At 45.6% G+C, this 25661-nt stretch overlaps 1 protein-coding gene across 4 annotated transcripts; it reads right to left on the reverse strand.

Moving 5' to 3' along the window:
* Positions 1-411: 411 nt before the first annotated feature.
* LOC311368590 (equilibrative nucleoside transporter 2-like) lies at positions 412-23047 on the reverse strand. 4 transcript variants are annotated; one of them, XM_084487392.1, is made up of 13 exons: positions 22835-23047; positions 16897-16955; positions 16316-16397; positions 15471-15616; positions 12880-13019; positions 12364-12498; positions 11217-11314; positions 10464-10533; positions 9108-9307; positions 6185-6290; positions 5666-5751; positions 3355-3554; positions 412-2272 (listed from the first exon to the last, which is right to left on the reverse strand). In XM_084487392.1, exons 2-13 carry the CDS (start codon positions 16926-16928, stop codon positions 2161-2163), a joined length of 1407 nt encoding a protein of 468 aa, XP_084343518.1. In that variant the 5' UTR covers positions 16929-16955; positions 22835-23047; the 3' UTR covers positions 412-2160. The 4 variants fall into 4 exon arrangements, with proteins under 4 accessions (XP_084343518.1, XP_084343516.1, XP_084343517.1 ...); XM_084487390.1 differs by lacking the exon at positions 22835-23047 and adding an exon at positions 18360-18486; XM_084487391.1 differs by lacking the exon at positions 22835-23047 and adding an exon at positions 18335-18479.
* Positions 23048-25661: the final 2614 nt, after the last annotated feature.

Genomic DNA, 25661 nt, shown 5'->3' on the forward strand with positions numbered 1-25661 from the left:
GCCATTAGGTCCATCAGTGCTTGATAAGCACCTTTTAGTTTCTTCTTTACTTTTAGTTAATTGTTTAGCATCACATTTACTTATCCAAAGTGACTTTAGTCTTGTTAGATTTAGATGAGGCCAACGTTTGCAGAAAAGGCCGGCCAACGTTTCTGCCAACGTTGGAGATTTGCTGGGCATCCATTTTCTGAAGGGCCGGTAAGGGGCCCCCCCACCGCACACCGAAGACATATTACATACCGGCAATAGTACAAAATAGTGAGTCGTTTGGCAGAGTGAGACAGGAGAGGTGTGGCTTGACAGCCACGGTAAGGGCTTGGCCTCCGTGTCTAAACCAGCTTATGTTACGCAACGCAATATCTTCACGTTCCAAACCAAAACTCTTCAATGAATCACATCGACGCCAGCGTGTGTAGAAAACAAGATCGACTTTAATGCCTCAATTCGTAAACGCATTATATGACACATTTCCCTTCACTGTAACGAGATGATGAGGTCGCCTTCCTTTTGAGGAGGACGTTGTCAGGACGACGTAGCGTTGGCCTTGTGTCCCCACGGCGGCCGTCTTGTCTCTAAACGCTCGGCCCCTTGGCACTAGAGGCCCCCGACGGCGGCGAGGAGAACAAGGCCCTCGCTAGTCGCCTTCCCCTTAAAAATTAGTACATTGTAACTGAGGACACAACATTTTGTTTCATCACAACATTAAGGCCAACCCACGCATTCAGTAACTAAAACACGGCTAACATTTTTGAACAATGTTGTGTTCGCGTACATAAACAAAATAGTAAAAATTAAAAAAACAAACTGTTTTCCTGTCAGTCGTCGGCGTGTTCCCAGCGTGACAGAGGAGGGCTCCGGCGGTAATTCGGTCTTAAAACGATTTAAGGCCTTATTGAGGTTCACTGGCACAGCCAGGTGGGTTGTTGGAGTGACCGTTGTGTTCTCTTGAGACACGGGTCTGGTTCACTGTTGTTCACATGTTGGTTCATATCAGCATTCATCCATTTGTTCCTATATCCCTTACCTCAACGCATGCGGTCTATTGGGTGCACGGCCATTCCCAGAAAAGGCCTAGGAAACAATTTCATTTGAACAATATAATAACACTTTTAGTACGTTCCTGTAGAACCGAGAGAAAACCAAGTATCAAAGGATATATTTGACAATCCTCTGGCGGTTTGGTTTGTTTTGCCACTTTAAAACATGGCTGTCATGTTAAAAGAAAGGGTTAGAGCTCTGCTGCTAATCATTGCTATCGGTAGCTATCAGTAACAATTTGTTAGTTTAGTTAGTGGGTTGGACCCTTATTTGGGATCTGTCAGTAAAAAAAGAAAGTGGGTAGCCTAGCGCTGTTTCAAGGTGCGCTTCCAGTCTTGGCCACTAGAGGGCATTACATACTCATACATAAAATTAATCGATCAAAATTCATCGAGTGTGTGTATCGAATTTGGCCACTATTTTCTCAAGGCCAGGGGAAACGGGCCAAATACGCATTCTTCAATTTAACAAGCGGAAAAGAAGGCAATAAATACATTGGAAAGTATGCAACAATAACTGACTCAAAGTTACAACATTGTGCCAGAGGAAATAGAAGACGATCCTATTTCACAATAACAAAAAGAAAACTGGTAGGAAGGAGCTCCAATTAGAAATACTTTTTGTTTGGGGCAACAAAAAAAAAGCATAAAAAATTAAATACATTAGAGTTCGAAGACAACTTAAAAAAAAAAAAAAGCACTTTGCTACAAAACCGGAAAACAAACTAAACTAAAAAGAGGGAAAGATGCAGTGGTCGCCCTGGAAACCAGATGGGTAGACTATTCCTATTTTCTGTTGACATCAACAGTTTCTACTTTATCTCATCACGGTGATCAAGGTTGGCTCTGACTCAAGTAGCAGCACTCTTCCTCACTGGGGGTTCTAGATAAACACAGCTTTAACAATGAGACTACATTTCATTTAGATGACATTTCATTCAGTTCATTTGATAAATCCAAAATCCCTAAAAACCACAGGCACACGTGTGTACGTGTGTGTGTGTGTGTGTGTGTGTGTGTGTGTGTGTGTGTGTGTGTGTGTGTGTGTGTGTGTGTGTGTGTGTGTGTGTGTGTGTGTGTGTGTGTGTGTGTGTGTGTGTGTGTGTGTGTGTGTGTGTGTGTGTTAGACCAGGGCTCTCAGGCCGAAGGACAGGGCGGCTCCGCACGAGAGCCCCAGGGCCAGGAAGAAGGTCATGAGGGCCCCGGCCGTCTCTGCATCCTTCGCTGCCACCATCCTAGAGACAGACAGAGAGAGAGCGGTAGAGAGAGACAGACAGACAGAGAGAGAGCGGTAGAGAGAGACAGACAGACAGAGAGAGAGCGGTAGAGAGAGAGAGAGAGAGAGAGAGAGAGGTAGAGAGGCAGAGAGAGGTAGAGAGAGAGACAGACAGAGAGGTAGAGAGACAGACAGAGAGGTAGAGAGACAGACAGAGAGGTAGAGAGACAGACAGAGAGAGGTAGAGAGACAGACAGAGAGAGGTAGAGAGACAGAGAGAGACAGAGAGAGGTAGAGAGACAGAGAGGTAGAGAGACAGAGAGAGAGATGGACAGATAGAGAGATATAGAGAGAGATAGATATAGAGAGCGAGAGAGATAGAGAGATAGAGTCAGACATACAGACAGAACCGTGAGCCAGTGTGTTTATGCCAGTGGTAACGAAAGAGATGAGATTTGAGATTTGTGTCTGTGCATGATTGTGTGTGTTTGTGTCTCTGTCTGTCTGTGCATGTGTTCTGTGTGTTTACATTTTTACATTTACATTGACTGCATTTAGCAGACGCTTTTATCCAAAGCGACTTACAAGTACATTTGTCATGAGAAGTGAAACAACGGGTATCGCTGTCGTACAGTAAGATGTTCATAGAACCAAGACCAAGCACTAACAATCACTAGGCTAACCCATTTCCCGTATACAGCAGTGATAGCTAGCTACTGCAGATGCTACACAATTAAGTACTATGAATAAATACAACCTACATTAAGTGCGTACATTAAGTGCCAGGACGAACAACATACAATAGTGGGCGGGGCGGACTGGATGGCTATGCAGTGTCTAGGTGAACTCTGTGTGTGTGCATGTTTGTGTCTGTGTGTCTGTGCATGTTTGTGTCTCTGTCTGTGCATGTTTGTGTGTGTGTCTGTGTCTCTGTGTATGTGTGTGTGTGTGTGTCTCGGTGTGTCTGCTTGTCTGTGTGTACCGTCTGTGTCTGTGCGTGTGCCTGTGTCTGTGATTCTCTGCGTGTGTGTCTGTGCGTGTGTGTGTGTCTGTGCATGCGCCTGTGCGTGTGTGTGTGTCTGTGCGTGCGTGTGTACTCACTGCGGTGCGTAGGTCATGGAGAGGCACACAAAGTACCCGCTGGAGAAGGCGAACAGCGACATGATGACGGCGAAGGCCGCGTCGTGGGGGAAGTAGATGGGCAGCAACCAGCGGCTCTGAACGTTGCACAGCATGATGAGCGGCACAAAGACCACCCTGCAGCACACCAGCACCGGGAAGACCACCGAGTCCTTACGCGGCTGGGGGGGGGGGGGGGAGACGATGACATGTACTTGAGTTAAGGCCAAAGTATCCACCTTAATCCGCCACCGTTCTATTTCCCATGATTCATAGTGGCCCGCCAGTTTTCCATTTCCGGTCGAGTGCCGTTTACATAGCGGCTAGCACATTTACGTCATACCAAACTAGCTGTCTTCTCCAGTGACTTGACCAGTGTCCTCTCAATGGCCAGCAGAGCTAGGCTGCTTAAACGGCTATAATAATTATAATTATATAATAATTGTATATTACCATGAGATGTAGAGGTAAATTTCTTCTATAATCTCATCTGGCCTAGACTCAATCTCTGTTAAAGGGAATTGCCACGACACCGTCGACTTTCGACGCACTAAAAAAAGCTGTTCTATGCAACCCCATTGAAGTGGACGGACCCTGAGCTTCAACAGGCAAATGCACTGTGACGCTACGGGAGTGTATGCGAAGGAAATCGAGTCAGTTGACCTGCGATAAGCGGCTGATTCTGAACAAACTCGTCTTCGAGATGGACGTGTTTCAGCTCGTCTTCGAGATAGACGTGTTTCAGCTCGTCTTCGAGATAGACGCAGCTTCCCTTGCAGTCTTAGAGAAATCGCCACTGCCATATCCGTAATCCGATCCCCTCAAGCATTCGCAGTTCTCCGTTGGGGATGTCGGATACGCAATGCAATTCGCCGCCCGATCGATCTTATATGCTGACTACAAACCATGTAAATAGTGTTGTAAATAAACCTCCAAAGCTTTTCAAATCTTATTTGGTGTTTTATTGGTCGTTAATGTGCAAGGTAAACAATGTACAGGTAAAGTAGTAAGTAGTAGGTAGTAAGTAAATAAGGTGCAAAGTCAAACCGGGAAAAAGTGATTCCGGAAATTATTTTATTAGAGGACCAATCACAGCCCATGCTGGCTGTCGCCCTGCATGGCTGACTCCGCCGTCGGTGTGTGAATGTGTGCATGAATGGGTGAATGTTGGGCGATATCGTAAAGCGCTTTGGATAAAAGAGCTACATAAATGCATTCCATTTACCATTTATACGGACTGCTTATTATTATTTTTTCATAAAATGATAAATGACATTCATTTATTAATTTCTGAGGACTACAAACAGACACACACATAAAACACACAACACGTTATTTTAACTGAGAATATGGTTTTTGAAACTCGGCGGAACCAGCCGCTCCTAACCGATATCGACCGCCATCCGCGTGGCAAGAGACTGACATTCTGTGGCCGGGCTTTGAGTCGCTGCTCCCAGCATGCACTGCGGCGTAGCGCATGATCTGCTGTGACAGCACAAACTGTGCGGAGAACCGTTCTGTTTTTGGACCGGCGTGGCGCACTGCACCCCAGCGGTGTTGAGTGTCGCCACCTCAACTTCAATGGCAGGAAAACTAAAGAAACACTAATAATAGATAACACTTATCCCAGCCTCACCATTCACCAAACCCAATGGAGGGGATGACAGCTTCATTATCCCCAATTTACGCCCGACAATAACTCACTGTGAACCACGCACAAAAGGACATTCTGCAAGAAGGAACTTTGAACCTCGCACAATAGAGGATTCTGCAAAAGGAGCCGGCAAAGACTATCCGCAATCTGCACATTCTAAAAGGACTTTACGTCCTCCGCCACGCCTACTACCGCTGCTGCCGTGCCAAAGCACCGCCATACCCGTCCTCCGTTGTTCTAGGAGCCCCGGGAGAAGCCGGAAGAACCCGTCACACACGCATAACCGACCCCGGCTGCCAAGTTCACATGCCTGCCCACGGCCACGCCTCTCTCTTGAGAACACAAAGCCACGGCCGCCCGACCGCCACCTCGCTACTGCGGCCCTCTGGGCACAGCTAGGACTAGGACAAGGAAATGAAGTCAAAAGAAAATCAATTCACGCAAATTCACGCAAATTTCTGTGATTCAGATTCTGTGATTGTGATTCTGTGATTCGTGATTCAGAAAAATCAATGCACGTTTTGTCTTTGGACTAAGGAATCCCTTTGTGTGTTGAAAAAAAAAAAGGTGTCTGAGGTGATCCCCCGGGAACAGACACACAGATGAACCCCTGTTAACCAGCCGCCGGTAAGGACTCACCCAGTGCACCCACGTGGTGACGGTGCGGCCCAGCCAGTCGCTGACGTTGAACACCAGGAAGCAGCACACCGACAGGAAGAAGCGCTCTGGAAACAAGCAGAGAGGAGAGAGGAGGAGAGAGAGGGGGGGTCAGCTGGGAGCCCCGCGGGGGTCAGGGGTCAGACAGTCCTCGTCCTGCTGAGGGGCAGCAGGGTGATGGGCCTCCCCCCGTGGTTCAGAGGTCAACGTGGCGTCACCGTGGCGACCGTTTCTGGTTCCAGGTGCGAGAAGCCACAGGTATGTTGTGGGTTTGCCGTTTTGTTTTGGCGTCCCATTAAAAAAAAAAACCGTGTAGAGGTGTGTGTGTGTTTAGAGGTGTGTGTATAGATAAGGGTGTGTGTGTGTGTGTGTGTGTGTGTGTGTGTGTGTGTGTGTGTGTGTGTGTGTGTGTGTGTGTGTGTGTGTAGAGCGGTGTGTGTGTGTGTGTGTACACAGCGGTGTGTGTGTGTGTGGAGCGGTGTGTGTGTGCAGGCTCCTCACCCCAGGTCCCCGTGGTGGAGTACGTCCTGACGTCAGCGGCGACCGCGGGGAAGACGGACAGCGTCACGGTGAAGACAAACGTCACGCAGAACGCCATCACCCAGATCTGCGCGCACACACACACACACACACACACACACACACACACACACACACACACACACACACACACACACACACACACACACACACACACACACACACACACACACACACACACACACACACACACACACACACACACGAGGGAACAACAGCTATTAAAATAAGATAGAAAGTCACTTTAGATCAAATTATAGTTAATAAACTAGCGCAAACATCAATTGTATCAAAACCCACTTGAATATCATTTTCCCATACTAATGGCGCCGGGGAAAAACACATATGGGATTACTAATAATAAAACCTAGTGAGGACGGGCTTAGGCACCGACCTTTCACCCAGAGAGCCCCTGTAGTAGAGGCCTCCCTCATTATGGCATGTCACTTTCTATCCAAGTGTAACATAGTGAGGTGAGCAGCAGGAGGGCGAGGGGGATGAGGGCGAGACGGCGAGCGTTCTTCAATGCATCCATGCTCAGGTCTGGACACGTCCGTTTTTGTCCCCGGTTATTTCCCCACTTGATAACTAAAAGCATCTATTGCAAAACGGTTGAGATTCCACTGCACAGCGTCATGTCATTAAAAGCAACCTATCTTGGCGCGTTAATAGTTAACATTTAGCTAATTGACCTTGGCTTGTAGGGCCGACTGCCATGGAGACTAAATGGTACCAACAGATGGAGATAATGACGGGTCTCTGTAGTTCACCACTACAGAGGCAGTAAGAGGTGTGGAGAACCAGGTGACCTCTTCCACGTCCTACAACTTAGGCTATGAGAAAGACACCGGATTGTGATTGGTGAAACTGACATTAAGCAAAGCAGAAATCACGTTGAACGTAAACATTTCCATGCGGCACCATGATTTGTATTTAGTTTATTACCGTTGGAATAGAATGTGCAACGAACAATCGCGTTTAATGTAAAAGGAGCTTTATACCTAGAACTGTAAATGATTACGAAGCCATAACTGAAGTTATTAATAGCGTTAACTGTAGCCGTTAATATAGATCATTTGTTACAATGATGATTGACTCTTTGCTTTTTTCCCACTTTCTCTACTTCCTAAGATAGTCCAACCCCCAAAGGAATACTGGGAAGAGAAAAGTATGCTTTGTGTCTTAATTCCTTCAACCTCTCATCTGTGTTATTCCAGGAACTAAAAAGGCATTTAACCTAAATCGTTTGTTTCTGTTGTACTAGCTCTGGGGCCCGTAACACAAGCAACGCATTGATGTGAGCCTACAATGAACCCTTAGAAACCGTAGACAGAGATCCTTTGTAGTAGTTTAAGTAGTAGTTGTAACTCATAGAGCAAGGCATTAATCGTTCCAGTGTAAGAGGGTTTAGAACCTTCTGGGGCCACACATGCCGAGATCATCTGAAAAATGTGCGTGTGGTATGGAAACATTAAACCCATGCAGCACGGACAATCTCTTCAGAGACCAGGAGGGAAACAGGAACTTCCAGTCCGACTTCCTCATTCATTTGTCAATCACAGTTTAGAAGTTCACAAGAGGACACCCTCTTGAAAACACATTTCATAATTCAATTAAACGCAGCCCAGATGTTAAGCCACTTTAATAATTACAGTTTCCTCCGGGACTGTCGATTTCTGCTCTAATGGCCTAGACATCCATCAGCAATTAGCAATTAGTAGGGTGAGTTGCGCTGTCAGTTTTGAGTTGATTGACATCAGGGAACCTCCTCCCTGATTGGATTAGGGAATCCATCTGCCCCTTCAACACCAGGTACAAAAAATGCAACACTTCTCAATTGTGGAGAGACTAGTTTAGTTGAAAAATCGTGATGTCTTGTCCACCCTCTCCCTCTCTTTCCAACTCCTGAATCTAATTTATCGACTTAGGCCTGGGCGATATGGCTGAAAGACATATCACGATATAACTTGATAATATTGACCGATATCGATAACTATTGATAATTGTAATGACCTAAAAAGACTAGGAATTACCATGATGGATTTAAACACTTCTGTTTAACACTTAACATCATTGATAAATACTAGGGATGCACCAAAATGAAAATTCTTGGCCGAAACCGAAAACCGAAAATGAGGAAACCAAGGCCGAAAACCGAAACACCGAAATAAATTATTATGCCAATTATTAGTAGGCCTACCATTGCATTTATAGCTATGACTGTGTACTAACCTCACTAAAATCAAGGCATTGCAATTCAAAGAATAAATCAATTACAATTATTAAAAGTATAAAAATATTTATTTAGCACTGAAAAAACAACACCGTTTTCCGTTTTGCACTTTGCAGACGGTCCCTAAGCTCGGATGATAGCCCATAGAAGCTAGCCTCATAGAAGCTGTCTCATAGCGAGCCGTCGCTAAAGACGGCTCGTTTGGATGAAAACAAGGTTGTAGCTGGTTCTGTTGGCGCAGAGGCGCTTATCCAGACAAGCGTGTGCTGGCCGCGGTTTTTGTTTGCGTCATCACAATTTCCTGTTTCGGCCGTGTTGTTTCGGTGATAAAAGTGTTTCAGCCGAAAGCCGAAAATGCGCTTTTGGGCCATTTTCGGCCGAAAATTTTCAGTGGCCGAAATTTCGGTGCATCCCTAATAAATACTCCAATGTCGATACAACAATGAAAAACACTCAAACATTGTAAATAAGCACAGTAGAACCGTGCTTGTGTAACAAACCCAGCTGCAAGATTCGGTGGTCCAGTCTCTTATCGATATATACATTGAACACGTTTTATATTGATATTGATCAAAAGTCCATCACGATACGATCATTTATCGTTTTACTGCCCAGGCCCGAAAACGTGAAGGAAGAACGACCCGGGCTCACCTTTTTGAAGACCTCCATGACGGAGGCCTTCTTGCGGTCGGCCTGGCCCCCGTCCAGGGACACGGTGGCCTGCTTGGTGGTGGGCTCCACGACCAGGACCGCGTCGGTCTCCATGGAGACGCCCGGGTCCTCTGCCGCGTCACCGTTCGCCTGCACGCCGCCGTTGGCGTTCAGCTTGCTTTTCTCCGTCAAACTGCTCTCTGCACACAGTGACAACATTTGATTAATTAATTAATTAATTAAATATATCTATTAGAATTATATTAGGTATAGATAGATGGATAAATCTATGTATAAAGATATCGATTCTGTTCATGTCTGATGATATCTCTATCTATCTATCTATCTCTATATATATATGCCAATGTGGCAGCATAGAGGGGGGTGACTCCAGGACGCTGGTTTCATTGTTAAGCCCTCAGGAGGTGGGCCTAACTTAACGAAACATCGGTGAAAGAGGGCACCCACTTGATAGCCCCAATGAATTGCTGCTGTTAGTTGGGCCATTTGTCTCGTGTTTTTCACCCTTGGTTGGTAGCTTAGTGGCCAGCGTGCTTATAAGGTTGGTTTGGGCAGGGTCTTCTGAATGTGTGTTTTCCTTTGATTTTGGCCCAATGGATTATAACATCTGATCCTGTGTATTAATGAAAAGAAACAAACTCTACAGAAAACTGCCTCAAAGTGACGTTGCACTGGTGGGCGCCGAGAGGAGAACTCTCTCTCTCTCTCAACTCTGACCCCCTTTGCAGAGGAAGGACCAACACGCCGGCCGTTCCAGCGCATCGCAAGCGTTTTCAAGCAGAAAGGAGGAACAAGAACCAAGACAACAGGAAGTGAGTCAGCGCAGGCGTGCGCCGCACACAGAGCTGTGTCTGTCGCCGCGCCACTGAGCCACTTCTACATGTCGGGGCCGCGCACAGAGGAGGGCTGTGTCTGGGCCGCCACGTAATCGAGTGAGTCTGAGTAAACACCAGCTAACAGGATAATCTCCCCAAACTCCAGAGCCCGTTTGACTCTCGGCCCCCCCCCTGTCCCGGCCCCAAACGTTTGGAAAAGTCGTTATGAAAGAAAGTCAAATGGTTTTTAGACCATTGATTGGCTCATCCCATTGACTTTTCATAATCTCTCTCACACACACACACACACACACACACACACACACACACACACACACACACACACACACACACACACACACACACACACACACACACACACACACACACACACACACACACACACACACACACGACATTGGGGATGTGGGCTCTCCAACCCAAAAAACAGAATTTAGCAAAATAAACTGATATACAAAAAACAAAAAGTAGTCTCATTGGAAAAAGGAGCCATTTTTACCTGTAAGTAGTTCATGGGTGGTGTCCGTCTCGTAACGTCCACTTCTGTTCAGATAGTGCTGGGCAAACGCCTGCCATGACACACACACACACCCTTTTAATGATCACTACGGTTTTCTTTTGTGTTTCTAATGATCACATCGTCATTGTTTTCTTTGTCATGTGTTGCAGGGCACTCAACTACAGTGTTTGGAATAACAAACACTAGCAAAGACTTTGTCGACAAAGACTTTGTCGACATCCGTTGTAAGCAACTCTAATTTAATGAAGCATCTCACAACAAGTACGTACCTGTCTGTTCTACTCATTTCAACTGACTTGTGAAAACTGCTCAGAAAAATCCAAATTCTTTGACAACTTTTTTTTACAGTAACGTAAATAGTTACTTTCCCTGGTAACTAGTTACTTTTATTATAAAGTAATTCAGTTACTAACTCACTTACTTTTTGGAACAAGTAGTGAGTAACTATAACTAATAATTTTTTTTAAGTAACGTTCCCAACACTGCTCATCCAGTCCTGAATAAATACCATGCAAATTCAAAAATATATCAGTTGTAATTGTGACTTAATTACGACAATATAACACTTTTTATGACATTGACATTGCCATAAAGTGCCGCGCATTTGTTCAAGGTAATCCACTATACTACTCTTATCTTATCACTCGGCTTTAATCTTTTTGTTTTGGAACCACGGCACCAAGGCTGTCGGGTGAGGGAGCAAAGCATTCTGGGAGGTGTAGTGCCACTGACCAGACGAGGCAGGAGCACGTAGCTGAAGAGGGTGACCAGCGTCCCGATGCAGGGCGTGATGAAGTAGCCCAGCGCCGCCGTCTCGGGGTCTGCGTCACCTGGGAAACACACTCACGTTACCAGGGAAACCGCGGGACAGCGGTCAGGATTCCCATGCCCCTTTTGGCTCCAGAATGGGTGTGTGGTCCACTTCCTCCTCGCTGCTCAAAGGCATCCATCCAAATGGAGCTTGTGGCTAGGCAACCGGGTGTTTTTTCAGTCGTTTTTTTTTTAGTTTGTGCCGTTGTGTGCCTACATCTGTGTGTCATAGGCTTTAAGTAAAATGGGGTCATTGGTCTGGACTAGGGCTGGACGATATGGCCGACATTTATATCACCACATACTTTTACTTTTTTCAACAGTCATTGGATAATTATCATTACGATATCAGTTCATATGTTATAATGTCATTATTGCACTTTGTTGTTAAGGACCCCTTGAAAACGAGATGGGTTCATCTCAAGGGGTTATTCCTGATAAATAAATTTGAATATAGTCAGTGTGTTAAAAGAGTATTCTTCTACTGCCTGAAGCACCCCCCCACTTAAGACTTTCAAAATCAACATTGACTGAACATGAGCGCTTGGTAAATATTAGGATCTTCATAAACTAAGCTTAGAGTTGAAAAACAACCGCTGGCCAGAAGCTACACACACACACACACACACACACACACACACACACACACACACACACACACACACACACACACACACACACACACACACACACACACACACACACACACACACACACACACACACACACACACACGTCAGTTACGCGGATGAGGGGGATGATGATATGTGGGTGTGTTCATTACTACTGGTGGTAGTCTCTTTCAGTCTCATGTTTTATCGCAATTGATATTGGCATTGATATATCTTCCACCTAGTCACTCAGGACAAAGCCTTAAATGTATTTATTTAACAGAGCACAAATACAAATGCCAGTAAACAACATGGTGTTTTTGTTTTGCATGTTAAAAACCTTTGTAAACACTTCTTATACAAACAAAGCCACTACACAAACACTTCAATGTGTGTGTTTGTGTTTGAGTGTTTTGCGTTGTGTGCGCGTTGTGTTTGTGCGTGTGCGTGTCCCTTACTTGCGATGGCGAAGATCATGGCGAGGGCGGCGAAGGTTCCGGCGAGCCCCTGGCCGCTCATGAAGAAGCCGCTGTACTTGGCGGGCAGCTGGCCCACCAGGCCGAACAGACTGCCCTGCACCACCGCACCGAACGCTGGGGGGGGGAGAGATGGCGACGGGGGAGGTGGTGGCGGAAGTGGAGGTGGAGGAGACATGGTTAACCTTAGCTTAGGATAACTCTCGCAGCTCAGACTTCCAATCAGCCAAGTCAACTATTGGTTAAAAGGTGCAGGATTCCATATAAAGAGGGTTTTTTTTTTTTCATTCCCTCTTATTATGTTTTACGTAGACTTAACGTCAAGAGATTTCTGTAAAGTGTGAGGACTGTTTTCCTGTCTGGGATGAGTAAAGATGATCCTCTTGCAACATGCATCCTAAAGACATGCATGTTGATCCACCGATCAGGGCTTGATCACTTCCGCAAAAGTCTTCAAAACACTGTGAGCTATTAAAGCTATTACGGGACGTGGCTTACAGTTGATGAACCATATGGTGGCCATGGTGATGGAGAAAAATCGGTCCATCCCCATGTCCACCTTGACCAGGACGGCTGTGAAGATGAAGAAGAAGAGGATGACCACAAAGCTGCCGGCGATGCGCACCGCCTCCGATATCCTGGTGAAGAGCGCACGGGACTTCATCAGTACATGGTTATAGACAACACGCAGTGTCCTTTAGGAGAGCGCACGGGACTTTATTAATACATAGTTATATAGACAGCCCATGAACACGTAATATCCTTTCGGAGAGAGAACTTCATTTATGGCTGGTTCAATTCTGATAATCCTCCACGATTTAACATGTCACACTAATTCGATCACAGAACCACGAAATCAGACTTTGTCTGAAACTTTGTATCAAAGTTGGTGCGATGCTCTAGAACCTTTACTTTGTATTGTTCAGGTCACGCATTGCGCGTGACCCGACCGATACACTCAGCAACACTCAGCAACAAAGTGTCAATAACAACGGATCCAGAGTTCCTAGCACTAGGCATTATGATGGCGGTCCTCTGCGCAGAGAAGAGAAGAATTTAAGTCTAGCTAGTAAACACTGCCCGCGAGATGCAGCTGTTCGCGGGGTTCCCTCACGCAACAGGTGGCGGGGTCCCTCCATGTCTACAATGGATAAAAAAAATCTCATTTTGGGGTAAGAGAAATAACTAAGATAAGCAGTAAGATCTTTTTTTAAAACAGGCAGTGGATTGTGGTGTCCGGGAGGGCATTCCACAGGCGTGGGGAAGCAGCACAGATGGCCCCGTCTCCCATGGTCCGGAGATTTGGTCTGGGTATGTGGAGGAGGTTTGAGTGAGCGGAGCGGAGAGAGTGTGTTGTGTTTTTTTGTGTGGGTTGAGAAGTTCTTTGAGTTTGAGGTGGGGGGGGGGGGGGGGGGGGCATGTCCATAGATACATTGGTGTGCGCGGAGGGAAACCTTATCCTCAATCCTGGTGGAAACGGGAAGCCAGTGGAGTGAGTGGAGGATGGGGGTAATGTGCTCATGTTTGCGCATCAGGATCCTAGCTGCAGATGTATTTTGGATGTATCGGAGCCTCTGCAGGCTCTTGTTAGGGATCCCGATGAGAAGTGCATTGCAGTAGTCCAGTCTGGAGGAGGTAAATGCATGGACCAGTTTATCGGACTCTGAGAGGGAGAGAATGGGGCGGAGTTTGGAAATGTTGCGGAGGTGATAGAAGGTGGTCTTGCGGAGGTGTTTGACATGTGGTGTTTGATTCAGAGGTGAGTTGGGGGTCAATTTTCACACCAAGATTTGTGACTGAGGATGAGAGAGGGATATCGGAGCCAGAAAAGGTGATGCTGGTTATGGATGATGATTTGGTCTGGTGGGGGGTGCCGACTAGGATGGCTTCGGTTTTGGAGCCGTTGAGTTGGAGGAAGTTGTGCTTCATCCATACCTTTATCTCCTCCAGACACGTGGTGAGTTTTGACGGGGATGACGGTGATGATGAGGGTAGGGTTGCAGCTGTGGCATTGACATAGAGCTGTGTGTCGTCGGCGTAGCAGTGGAATGAAAAACCATGGCGGCTGATGACCTGACCAAGGGGGATAAGGTAGAAGATGAAGAGGATGGGGCCAAGGACTGACCCCTGGGGGACACCGCAAGTGACTGTGTGCCGGTTTGATTTGGAGTGACCCAGGGAGATGTATTCTGTCTGGTTTGTGAGGTATGACTGAGGGCAATGTCAGTGAGTCCAGTGGTGAGGTGGAGCTGGTTTAGTAGAATGTCATCATGGTAGACTGTGTCAAATGCAGCAGATCAGGTCCAGAAGGACGAGGAGGGAGGGGGAGCCAGCATCGGATGACATCAGGAGGTCGTTTGTGACTCTCACGAGTGCTCTCGACCCCCCCACCCCTTATGGTGCGTTTCCACCGAGCGGTGCGGTTAGGTCCTGAATGGTTAGGTGCGTTAGCTGTAGTACAGTTAGGTGCGGCTCAGTTACGGCTGGCGTTTCCACCGCCGACCGTACCCTTACGCTAGGGCAGGTCAAGATGCTACGTAAGCATCTTGACCTCACAGCAGCCCGACACAGTGTAGCCTGCTATTAAATCCAATCAAAAAGAAGAACACGACACAATGAACAAAGAGCTACAATGTAGGACGTCCAAGAAGGACGGCAAACTTTTTGCACGACATTTTCCTTCAATAAACGAAGCTTTTGCCGTTGTCCAGAAATACCTCGCGGGTACTGCGTTTGCTTGTTATTATCCCCCCCCCCCCCCCGTCGCACGGAAGTGACGATTCTGGACGCGTGTGTGTAGCCCGACCTTGTTGGCACCCTTTCAGACCGCTTGGCACCCCAACGGAGGAGTACTGGGAGATAGGCACGGCTAAAAAAAGTCAGGACCCCGGCCACTTTCGGCGGTGAAAACGCAAGCCGTCGCACTGCACCTAACCCGTACCGCACCGCTGTATGGTGGAAACGCGCCGTTAGTGGTGGCTGGCTCACTGTGACATGCGGGGGGTCTTCTCATCAGGTCACAGACCCAACACCCCACGAGTACAGGGGGGGGAGGGGGGGTTGGGTGGTGGTGGGTGTCTGGTGCGTACCTCTGGTAGAGGAAGGAGTTGAGCAGGGTGAACAGCAGCAGGGGCAGCTGGGAGAGCAGCGTCATCCAGTTGTTGAAGTAGTAGTCCTTGCGGACCACCACCTGCCCGTCGCTCCACTCCGTCGTGTTCAGACGGCCCTGGAAATACTGGGAGGGGAGGGGGGGGGGGGGGGGGGGGGGAGAGAGGGAGGGGGTTAGGTAAGGTAGAAGGGTGCAAAACATAGCTCACATAGCTAGGAAAGGAGGAACTTGTTCAGACTTGGTCACAATGAACACGCTTCCCCCCCCACACCCCACACACACACACACACACACTGATGCTTTATGCAGCAGCAGCAGCAGACCGTCAACGTGTGTGCTTACTGCAGTACAATGCACACTATTGACTCGTTTGTGTTTCACTGCGTCACTCACCTCCTTGGGGCGACGTGCATGTTTGTGTGTGTGTGTATCACTACCTTGTGGTACCTGGGGGCCCTTCTACCATCTAGTGACATCACAAGTGGGTGTGTCCCCCCGCCCACATGTATGATGGGTAGATTAGCTGAGCTGGAGGAGGAGCTGGAGGAGGAGGTGTAATAGGAGGTGGAGGAGGAGGAGGTGGTGGTGGAAGAGGTGTAATAGGAGGTGGAGGAGGTGTAATAGGAGGTGGAGGAGGTGTAATAGGAGGTGGAGGAGGTGGTGTAATAGGAGGTGGAGGAGGTGTAATAGGAGGTGGAGGAGGTGGTGTAATAGGAGGTGGAGGAGGTGGTGTAATAGGAGGTGGAGGTGGTGTAATAGGAGGTGGAGGTGTAATAGGAGGTGGAGGAGGAGGTGGTGGAGGTAGTGTGACTGGGTGCTTCTTACCATGGAGGCGGTCATGAAGAAGTTCCATGGCAGCAGCGTTCCCAAGCCCAGGATGAAGAAGAGGATGCCCACTAGGCCACCGCTGAGGAAGAGGAGGAGGAGGAGTGTCACACTCTACAGGAGGCCGGCTGGTCTAGTGGTAGGCATCCCCAACCCCACTGAATGACACGCGTCTCATTTCACTGCAGTTCAGTGTGGAGTCCAGCTACTGAGGTCATTGGGTTCCATGGTTACAGGTACTAGCCGCTATAGATCGGAAAACCGCACGCATTCAAAGAGTTGAAATTAGTAACCGTGTTGTTGTTATGCACTTTTCAGTGGTTTCTGTTTAAGTCTGAATGGTCAACATGACCTGATAACAGAAACGGTGACAGATATTTGCTCTGATAAGCAAGGAAGCAGACTAAATAATCAGGAAGTGCCATCTGAGATGGCAAGTCGTTTCTGCAAGGACCCACAAAAAAAAAACCCATCTATGGACAGTTTCGACCACAATGTGTCGGTAGAAACTATGGTCGAGAGTAGTGGTTAGACGCGTCATCGTGACGACGACAACAACAACAACAACAACAACAACTCACCGGTCCCGCGGTGCGTCGGCCTGGCCCTTCATTCCGTCCTAGAAGGTTCTGGAGAGGAGCTGCGAGAGGAAAGACAAACCCAAAGTCAGTGTCTCCAAACCCGCTCCAAGCGTAGGGGGCCCCCCCCCCTGAGTCTCCCAGCGTCGGGGACCCTACGCTGCTCTGATCTGGTGCTCCCAGGCTGAAGCACGCTACCGCTAGCTCTGGGCTATACCGTGACACGGTGTACATTGTGGGAAAAACACATTCCTCCACGGGCTTGGAGGGAGACCCCACCTTGGCCTCCCAGTGTGCCGGCTTCCTTACATCTAAGCCTTGGATGTAGGTTCGAGTCACATGGGGGGGGGGTCACATGGCGGGGGGGGGGGGGGGGGCCCGGAATAGACCCCAGGTCTAGGGCCAGCCTGATCGCTGTAAGCGTTGGGAGACTTCCTACAGAGAGGACTGTATTGAAGTGATCACCGGGACCTCTAGATTAAATGAGCCAAAAACAATACCTTATTTGTTTATTTTAAGGACTCTAGGCATAAAATACAACAAAAATTATTATGGGAAAAATGGACAAACGTCCTAAAAGTGTATGCATTTATGAAAATAAATGAAAGGTGCATTATATAGAAATGTAATTTTTTTTAGCCATTGTACGCGTACTATAATGGACCGTGTTCTCAACATTCACTTGATTAAGTTTCTACAATGTACGAGGAGAGGTGACACGTTTCATGAAAACAGAGGAACGACCGAGCAAGCTTTTGCCTTTTTTTTGGCAGCGATTGTGTGTACTGGGTCATTGTACAATGTACACACAGGCAGTCCACAGCCCACTGGCACTGAATACACCCAGACCTCAACCCGCCCTTAACCAATCTGAAAGAAGCCCAATAGTGAGGCATTATAACCTAGGCCTGGGCGATATGGCTGAAAGAAATATCACGATATAACTTGATCATATTGATCGATATCGATAACTATCATTCATCATATCAACTTGATCATTTTAATGACCTAAAAAGACTTGGAATTACCATGCTGGATTTAAACACTTCTGTTTAACACTTAATATGACCTTCCACTGTTCTTCATTGATAAACACTCCAATGTCGATACAACAATGAAAAAAAACACACTCAAATATTGTAAATAAGTGTGGAACCGTGTTTGTGTAAAAAACCCAGCTGCTAGATTCGGTGGTCGAGTCTCTTATCGATATACAGTACATTGAACATGTTTTATATTGATATTGATCAAAAGTCTATCACAATACGATATTGTTTTACTGCCCAGGCCTATTATAACCTATACAAAACACATTCTCACACCACAAACACAACGTCCACCTCACCGGCCTGCCTCGCCACACAACACACAGCTGTCCTCACGCCACCCGGACACCCAAGTACCACTCCATTATTAATCATCCGTCCCGGAAATGACTCACACACTCTCTGCAGGAGTAAACGCACCTCGGTGACTTGATGATGGCCTGTGGAAAAAAGTAATCCTTTTACTGGATGCTATTGACACAACTATCCGTACTAGGTCAATCCATGCAGTCCACAGACACACACACACACACACACTGAATCCCAACTCCATTGACCCTGATAGTATACCAGTTCACGGACAGCCGACTCCCACATTGGCTATGAATAGACCACACCCCCCACACACCCACCCACCCACACACACACGGTTTCCAGGGCCCAGGGGCTAGAGATCAGGGAGTTAATGCTTAACAGTATTTCATTATTAACGCCATTAACCAAAGATAGATTAATTGACAATTAAAGTAGACATATTTACTCTACTAGGCATCCTGGAACAAGATGAGCACCCCTCACCCCTACCTGATCTTTCAAATAGGAATCACAGCAATTTGGATAAAAGCATAAACATGTAAGCTACTAAATAATAATATCATATAGAATATAACCTCCCACAAATACAGCTACTGATGGGTGTCACTGTGGCATGCTTGGGATTATGGGATATAAAAAGAGATTATTGGCTACAACAATCCAACATGGGTTCCAAAATATCCCTTCAGTTTGGCAGTAGCTCATCTGTTGGGACTCAACCATAACCCTTGCTCGTCCGTCGGGGTTTACATGCGTTTCACAAGAGAAGTTGGAAAGAGGCCACTTTCACGGAGGCAGCAACAAACAAACTAGAGGTCCATTTTAATGGGTTGAACATACATGGTTTTCCCACTGTAGGTAACTCATTGTGGTTTTTAGCAGTTGGGGAGAACTAATGAGCGCGTTGAGTTGTTTGCACATAATATATATAATGTGTCTATAGACATTTTCAAATAATGTGAGCTCACTCTACACTGAGAACTTGTGTGTGTTTACTAACAAAATAAACTGAATTATTCATTGTGACAAACAAGCCTTAAGAATGCCCTGGGCATGTATGTTTTTTTTCCATAATTATCAAACTATTTGAACATGCCCACAACCACAGACTCATCTCTATATTAAAAGTTGTTTGAGTGAGCACAATCAAAGATCAAATGTAAACTGTAGGTACCTGAACTACGCTTTGATGCTAGCTAAAGACCACCAAAATAACTCATGAAGATTCTCGTTCTCAAAATATGGATTCATTTAATTCCAGAATTTATTGAATTCATTTCAAACAAGTTTAATCACGGTAAAGTGGATTAATAACCCAACTGCCCAAAGAAAAGACTTCTAAAAAGTCTTCCTTCAAATGTTACCACAAATGGTAAGCAAACATGTATTCATATTTTGATATTACGATAACAAAGTTACAATACAGGTTCAAGTTGGAATTCACAGAACGGGGTTCAAAGCGTTTACATTTGCATTTAGCAGAAGATTTTATCCAAAGTAATTTACAATAAGTACATTTGTCAGAAGAAAGAAACAGCATATCGCTGTCGGTAAAGTAAGGATGTTCATATAACCGAGTGCCGAGCACTAACAATTCTTAATACTAAGTACTGTTCTTAAGTGCAAGGACGTACGACATACAATAAGTGTGTGAGGGGTGTGTGTCAGCATTCTGTGAACCTGAACAAGGTCCTTCAAATGATACAAGGCATATCACAAGCTTGGACGATATAGGGAAAGACAAACAGTTGTATTGCGCAATAACCCCACCCCACCCCCACCCGATGTCCTGGAATAGGAAATTAAAATGAACAGGTGATGAACTGTAAAATTGCATCTTCTAACTCGCATCTCACGAACATACAGACTACCTGGGAGAGGAATTAAAAATCCCAAATCAAAAACATGCTTGGTAACAATGCTTCTACTGGCTTTATTGATCTTACACATATTGCTAAAGGCGTGACTGTTTTTCGCGGTGCAATGCTCCCCTGTCAGAGCCCAGAGTGGGCGACAACTCATCCACAACCCTGCTGCCCCTTGAGTCACCAGGAGCTCCTAGACCTAATCAGCCAGTGTGCCATCGTCTTTGCCATTATTTGCCGTATGTCATCACATTAAAGACCAACCACAAGCCGGTAAGGAGGATGTGTTGTTGAACGCTGGCTACTTTGTCCCTCCCACCTGTCAACAGTTCACTCGCTGACACGTCAGGGCGGTGTTGACTTGTGTAAAGGTGACATTCATCATGACAATAACCTTGGTGTGGAAAGAACTGATCTAATCAAGCAGAGGCATAACTGGTTTGTGTGTTTATGTTTCAGTTTGATATGGAAATATGTGGTCATTTATTGTTAGTTATTCATAAAAGGCCAGAGTGAGAATAAATAAGAGTTGGATGGACACAATTAGAGCACCACATTACTGTATATCTGGTGTTCAGGATTGGATTAATTAGACCGTTTGATATGGTTTTGCCTCACGCCGTTTTCCCCCTCCCTGCAGGATCCGTTCTCTGACCCACTTTTAATTCATTATATCCTCCTCCGTGCCAGACACCGGTCTCTCAGCCCTCCACTACAACTGAGTTAGTCAAACTATTGTGCGTATGCCTTCACCCTGTTCTCATCCACCTCATGTCTCTAGTAACCACCTTATGTTCTTCAGGAATTGATCAACTGAGGGATTGGTATTAAGATCAAATGCCCTTTATTTTGTCTCACAGCCCAACAACAGATCCCTGTTTCTGACCCCACTTGTGATGGAAAAATCCTCTTATTTGAATTGTTGGTTGATAAGTTTGTCTGTTCTTGTATAACATGTAGTGTCCTCAGTTTCAACCCTAATTGTCCTGCCCATTTGCCTCCCAGCTGTCTAGTGACCCTTGTCTTTAGGTGATAACGCCACAAAGATAAGCATCTGGAATTTGCATTTGTTTGTCGGGAACCCCAATCTATATATTCCTCTGTGTTTGGACAGAAGGGCCGTAAAGAGAAGAATTTGCTCATTTCCTATTTCATGAACCTTTTGTGTGGGGAGGGTCTGAAACTGTATAAGAAACCATGTCAACTTGTAATCAGGACTCACTCTGCTAGAGAGGAGTCTAATGTATGCATGCATTCAAACTTAGGACATTTGCTTTCCAATGTATTGTGTGCTTTATTGCAGTGGGAATCTCATCTGGCCTAGACGCAATCTCTGTTAAAGGGGAATTGCCACGACACACTTTAAGTTGATTTAATGAATCCCCCTCGGAACAAGTCGTGGTCCATCTTGCCCAGGTATCACACTCCCCCATATCTTTAGCCTAGAGAAAGGTGTCGGCGGTTTGTGATTAGCTTCATTTGGATAACGGTAACCCAATAGGAATCCAAAAAAACCTGCCCTTGTTATGGGCTTTATTATACTGTGTTTTGAGATGAATTTGGCACATTCATCTTGGGAAGAATCATGGGAACAAGCATGGGACCTGAAGCATGGAAGCGTAATGGAAGAATACCCAGAGAAGTGGTGTTACCACGGAAGGCCCCTTGATTTGAACTAACTTCTTCAACTGATCGAATCAAGCAGAAGGATAATGGAATTTGTGTGTCTATGTTTGTTTTATATGGGAACCTGTCAAATCAGACCTGTCAATTTATTGTAAAGATTAGTTATTCATAAAGGCCAGAGTGAGAATAAATAAGAGTTGGATGGACACCATTTAGAACACATTATTTTATATCTAGGCCTGTATGTCTGACTATATTAAATCTACTTTTTATTTGATCATGCAAAACAAGAAGTATGTTTAAAAAGTGATTTTCAAAAAAGTATTAATATTCATATTTTAAAATGCTAATATTATTATAATCATAATCATCATAATGGGGGAAATGTTATGGCCAGTCTTGGAATTGCATTGATCAAGCCAAGGTTTCAAAACATGAATCAGTAGTGGACAGTCGAAATAAAAAGAGATCCTAATGAATTTAACAGTGGTGGTGAACCATGATTATGCAGTAAAACAAGCAGCATGTCTAGACTGCAGCATGCAAAACAAGCAGCATGTCTAGACTGCAGCATGCAAAACAAGCAACACGTCTGCAGCTATTGACACAACTCCATGCCAGCCATGTGCTCTCCACCACAGATGCCATGTTGAATCTCAACCCATAATAAACTGATGTCGCATTTATAGGCCTTGATGGAGGCGGCCTACCCTTTATACCCCACTGCAACACACGCGTGGCTGTGGGTTAAACATGGGGCTGTGAAAGTACACCAACGCACTATCTTTTAAATCATTTTATTGCAGTGGATTACGGTTTGGGTGGCGTCGGTCATAACCAATGAGGCAGGTTGCGGTCCTGTCAGTTTAAAGAGAGAGAGAGAGAGACACCCTAATAGCACCTGCTGGTATCGGTGATACCGTCCAATGCTCCGAGACATTGGGGGGTCTCGACTTACAGGGGTTCACTATTGAAATGGGGTGGTCCAACATACCAAGAAGTCCCACCAGCCCACTCGTCGAGGCTTTACCCGGTGTTTCCCGGTCAATGAAGAGCATTGGCACGTACATATTCGATAATAGCACCAACCTTTGAGAGGATCCGGGGGGGGGGGGGTGTCGGTCACTGTGTTGTCATGGCGCGGTGTACACCTCCAGGTTAACCTCGAAGAAAAAACAACAACGATATCGGGCTACAATAACATCAACAGAATCGGACGAACCGGGGACGCGTTTGTTAACCAATTCGGATAGCGAAGGGTGTTCTTCGCGCGTCGCACGTGGCGCGGGCGGTGATGTGGTGATATACTCCTCATTTTAATCCGCGACGTCAACGTAATCCATCGCGTAGCGCAGATGCTGCCACTACCCCAAGCCCCTCCCCCTCTCTCTGTCTCTTCTCATTGGCTTACTTAAAGCATCGGGAATAATGGATTCCCAAATTAAAATGAGAAAATAAGGGCTTCACCTGCCGTGGATAATAGGCCTGGAAAAAAACAAAACACTTTTTTCACATTTCTTTCCAGGCAGACCAACCAGCCTGATTCTTCGTCTAGCTGATGCTTATTGTTGCTGATGCACGGCTGCCATCTGCTGTTAATGGTAAGTATTTCAAGCCTGATCAGCGTAGTGCAGCATGGATAGACAGACAGACAGACAGACAGACAGAGATGAGCCGGCACTGCACTCGTACATACTGTGTTAGGGATTGCAGAAAAGGACCCAGGTGCAGACCGGATATAATTGGAAAAAAAAATGTTTATTCCTTTTCTTCAGGACTTAAAAACAAAGTGCAGACTGGTCAAAAGTCAAAGGAGTCAAAAATGTAACGCACAAAAGATCAAGGCAAAGTTCCAACACAAAAAGAAAAAAAAATTCAAAACAGAAAATCACAAGACAGAGAATCCAAAGTCTTCTGGCAGAGCAGAAACAGACAGAACAAAATTGACAGGCAGAAAACAAGGGACAGGGAAAACTCAATCAGGATAACGAGCAACCCCGCTGCGGGGTTCAGGACAAAAACAAAAAGCACATGGCAAATGCAAACAAAATCATTCAATGCCACAGAAGACCAGCAGGGCGGGCAGAGTCATACAGGATACTAACATACTGAATATACAAATTAAAATAACACTTGGATTTAGTGTAACATTTCAGGTGATAAGGGAGATGCATTGTGAATATATTACATCTGCAAAATGTCAAAATGTCATATTTCAGTATAGTGGAGTATTGTATATTATGTATATTTTATAATATTCAAGTTATGATAAAAAAGGGTTATAAAAGTTATACTACTAACTAAGCCACAGCTTAGAGGGGTTCATGTAGGATCATTTTAATTGCATAAAACACTTAAAATCGCCAATATATGAACAGGTTGTAATTTAAAGGGCCCCAATGTTATTATTTATTTCAAAATCTGCCTGGCCTTTGACTTACTGACATCTCAAGTGGGAGTGTCCTGCCAGATGTATGTTGGATAGATGAATCTACCAGTCAGTACCACCGATCAGACCTAACCTAATCCATCATTCGTTTAGGGGGACGTCAGAGAGCAGTGGTTCTGGAAGTAAAAATCCCATTCATTTTCCCCATCGAGATTTTGATTAAAAGCCTTAATGTCGTAACCATCCAAACGATATGTACCACGTGCCGTTATATCGTGAATCGATGGTTTTTACTCCTGTAGAAGCCACACATTAATCGGGGCAAGAGCTCGTCTTTTAGAAAAACACGTTTTATTTGCGATGCCATTGAAACCACTACCCTACCCATAAGTGTGACACGACGTCTCTGATTGGTGGAGCACGCCATTTCCAGGAAATGTTTACTGCACCCGCGAAAGTGAATGACTGGCGCTTACCACAGCAACCATGATTTATATTAGGCTAATGGAAAGTTAGAGTTGTGGTTAGAGCTGCAGAGGAAATGAGCTGTAACGGTTGAATATGTTAGAACATTTGATAAAAATAGAAGTACAAATATATGATATGGCACCAGCAGTGCTTTTTAGTAATTTGGGTAGTATAAAAGCAAAGGAATACATAATGTTGAATGAATAACATAACAGGAATCAGAGACTGAATTCACATGTAGTAAAAATGTCGATGACAACGCTATACGCTATAACAATATAATAACTATAATAACACTAACATACACACACACATACACACTAACACACACACATAGAATATATGACACAACTTCTATTAACAATATGAACAATATAATAATGACAAAGCTTATGAGATGTAAGAAATGCGCTAAACTATTGGGTTGGGACCTTTGCGAAAAGGTTCGCAATGGTTCATGGGATGAGATCACTCGTTCACAAAAATAACGTACACAGTCTTGTACCTTTGCCTTTTCTTCCATTTCTTTCTTCCTCAAAACTCGTAAAAAAAGGATTTTACGAAAAGTGGACGGTGTGAATGCATGGGAAATTTATTTCCGGAACCAGAGCTGTTAAAAAAGAGGGCGGTCACTTTTGCGCTCTGTATTGCTGCACTCTCCAATGCCTGGGATCGCTCTGCTTTAGCAGCCTGGGTGGCCGTGCAGGCCTGCTGTAAAAAAGCTGGCTAACTGAGAAGAGAGCTGCACGAGGTGGCCAAGACCTTCTAGGTCCTTTTTAAAAGACCTGTATTTACTTGTTTTTACTTTCCACTATTGGGGGACGCCACATTCCCAACATAGAATGCCACAAAAAATCCTGGAAGATATCTTCTCAGAGAGGGGGAGGAGGGTGGGTCATTGCCCTTCTGTCCGGGGGCGGCCAATTTCCGGATTAGGTTGCATCACTTTGCCTTTCAGTTCCATCACTCACTTTTAGAATCAAGATGGCCGCGAGAGAGAGAGAGAGAGAGAGAGAGAGAGAGAGAGAGAGAGAGAGAGAGAGAGAGAGAGAGAGAGAG

Source organism: Micromesistius poutassou (assembly GCF_964030765.1).
Source record: "Micromesistius poutassou genome assembly, chromosome: 23".
NCBI classification, from domain to species: domain Eukaryota; kingdom Metazoa; phylum Chordata; class Actinopteri; order Gadiformes; family Gadidae; genus Micromesistius; species Micromesistius poutassou.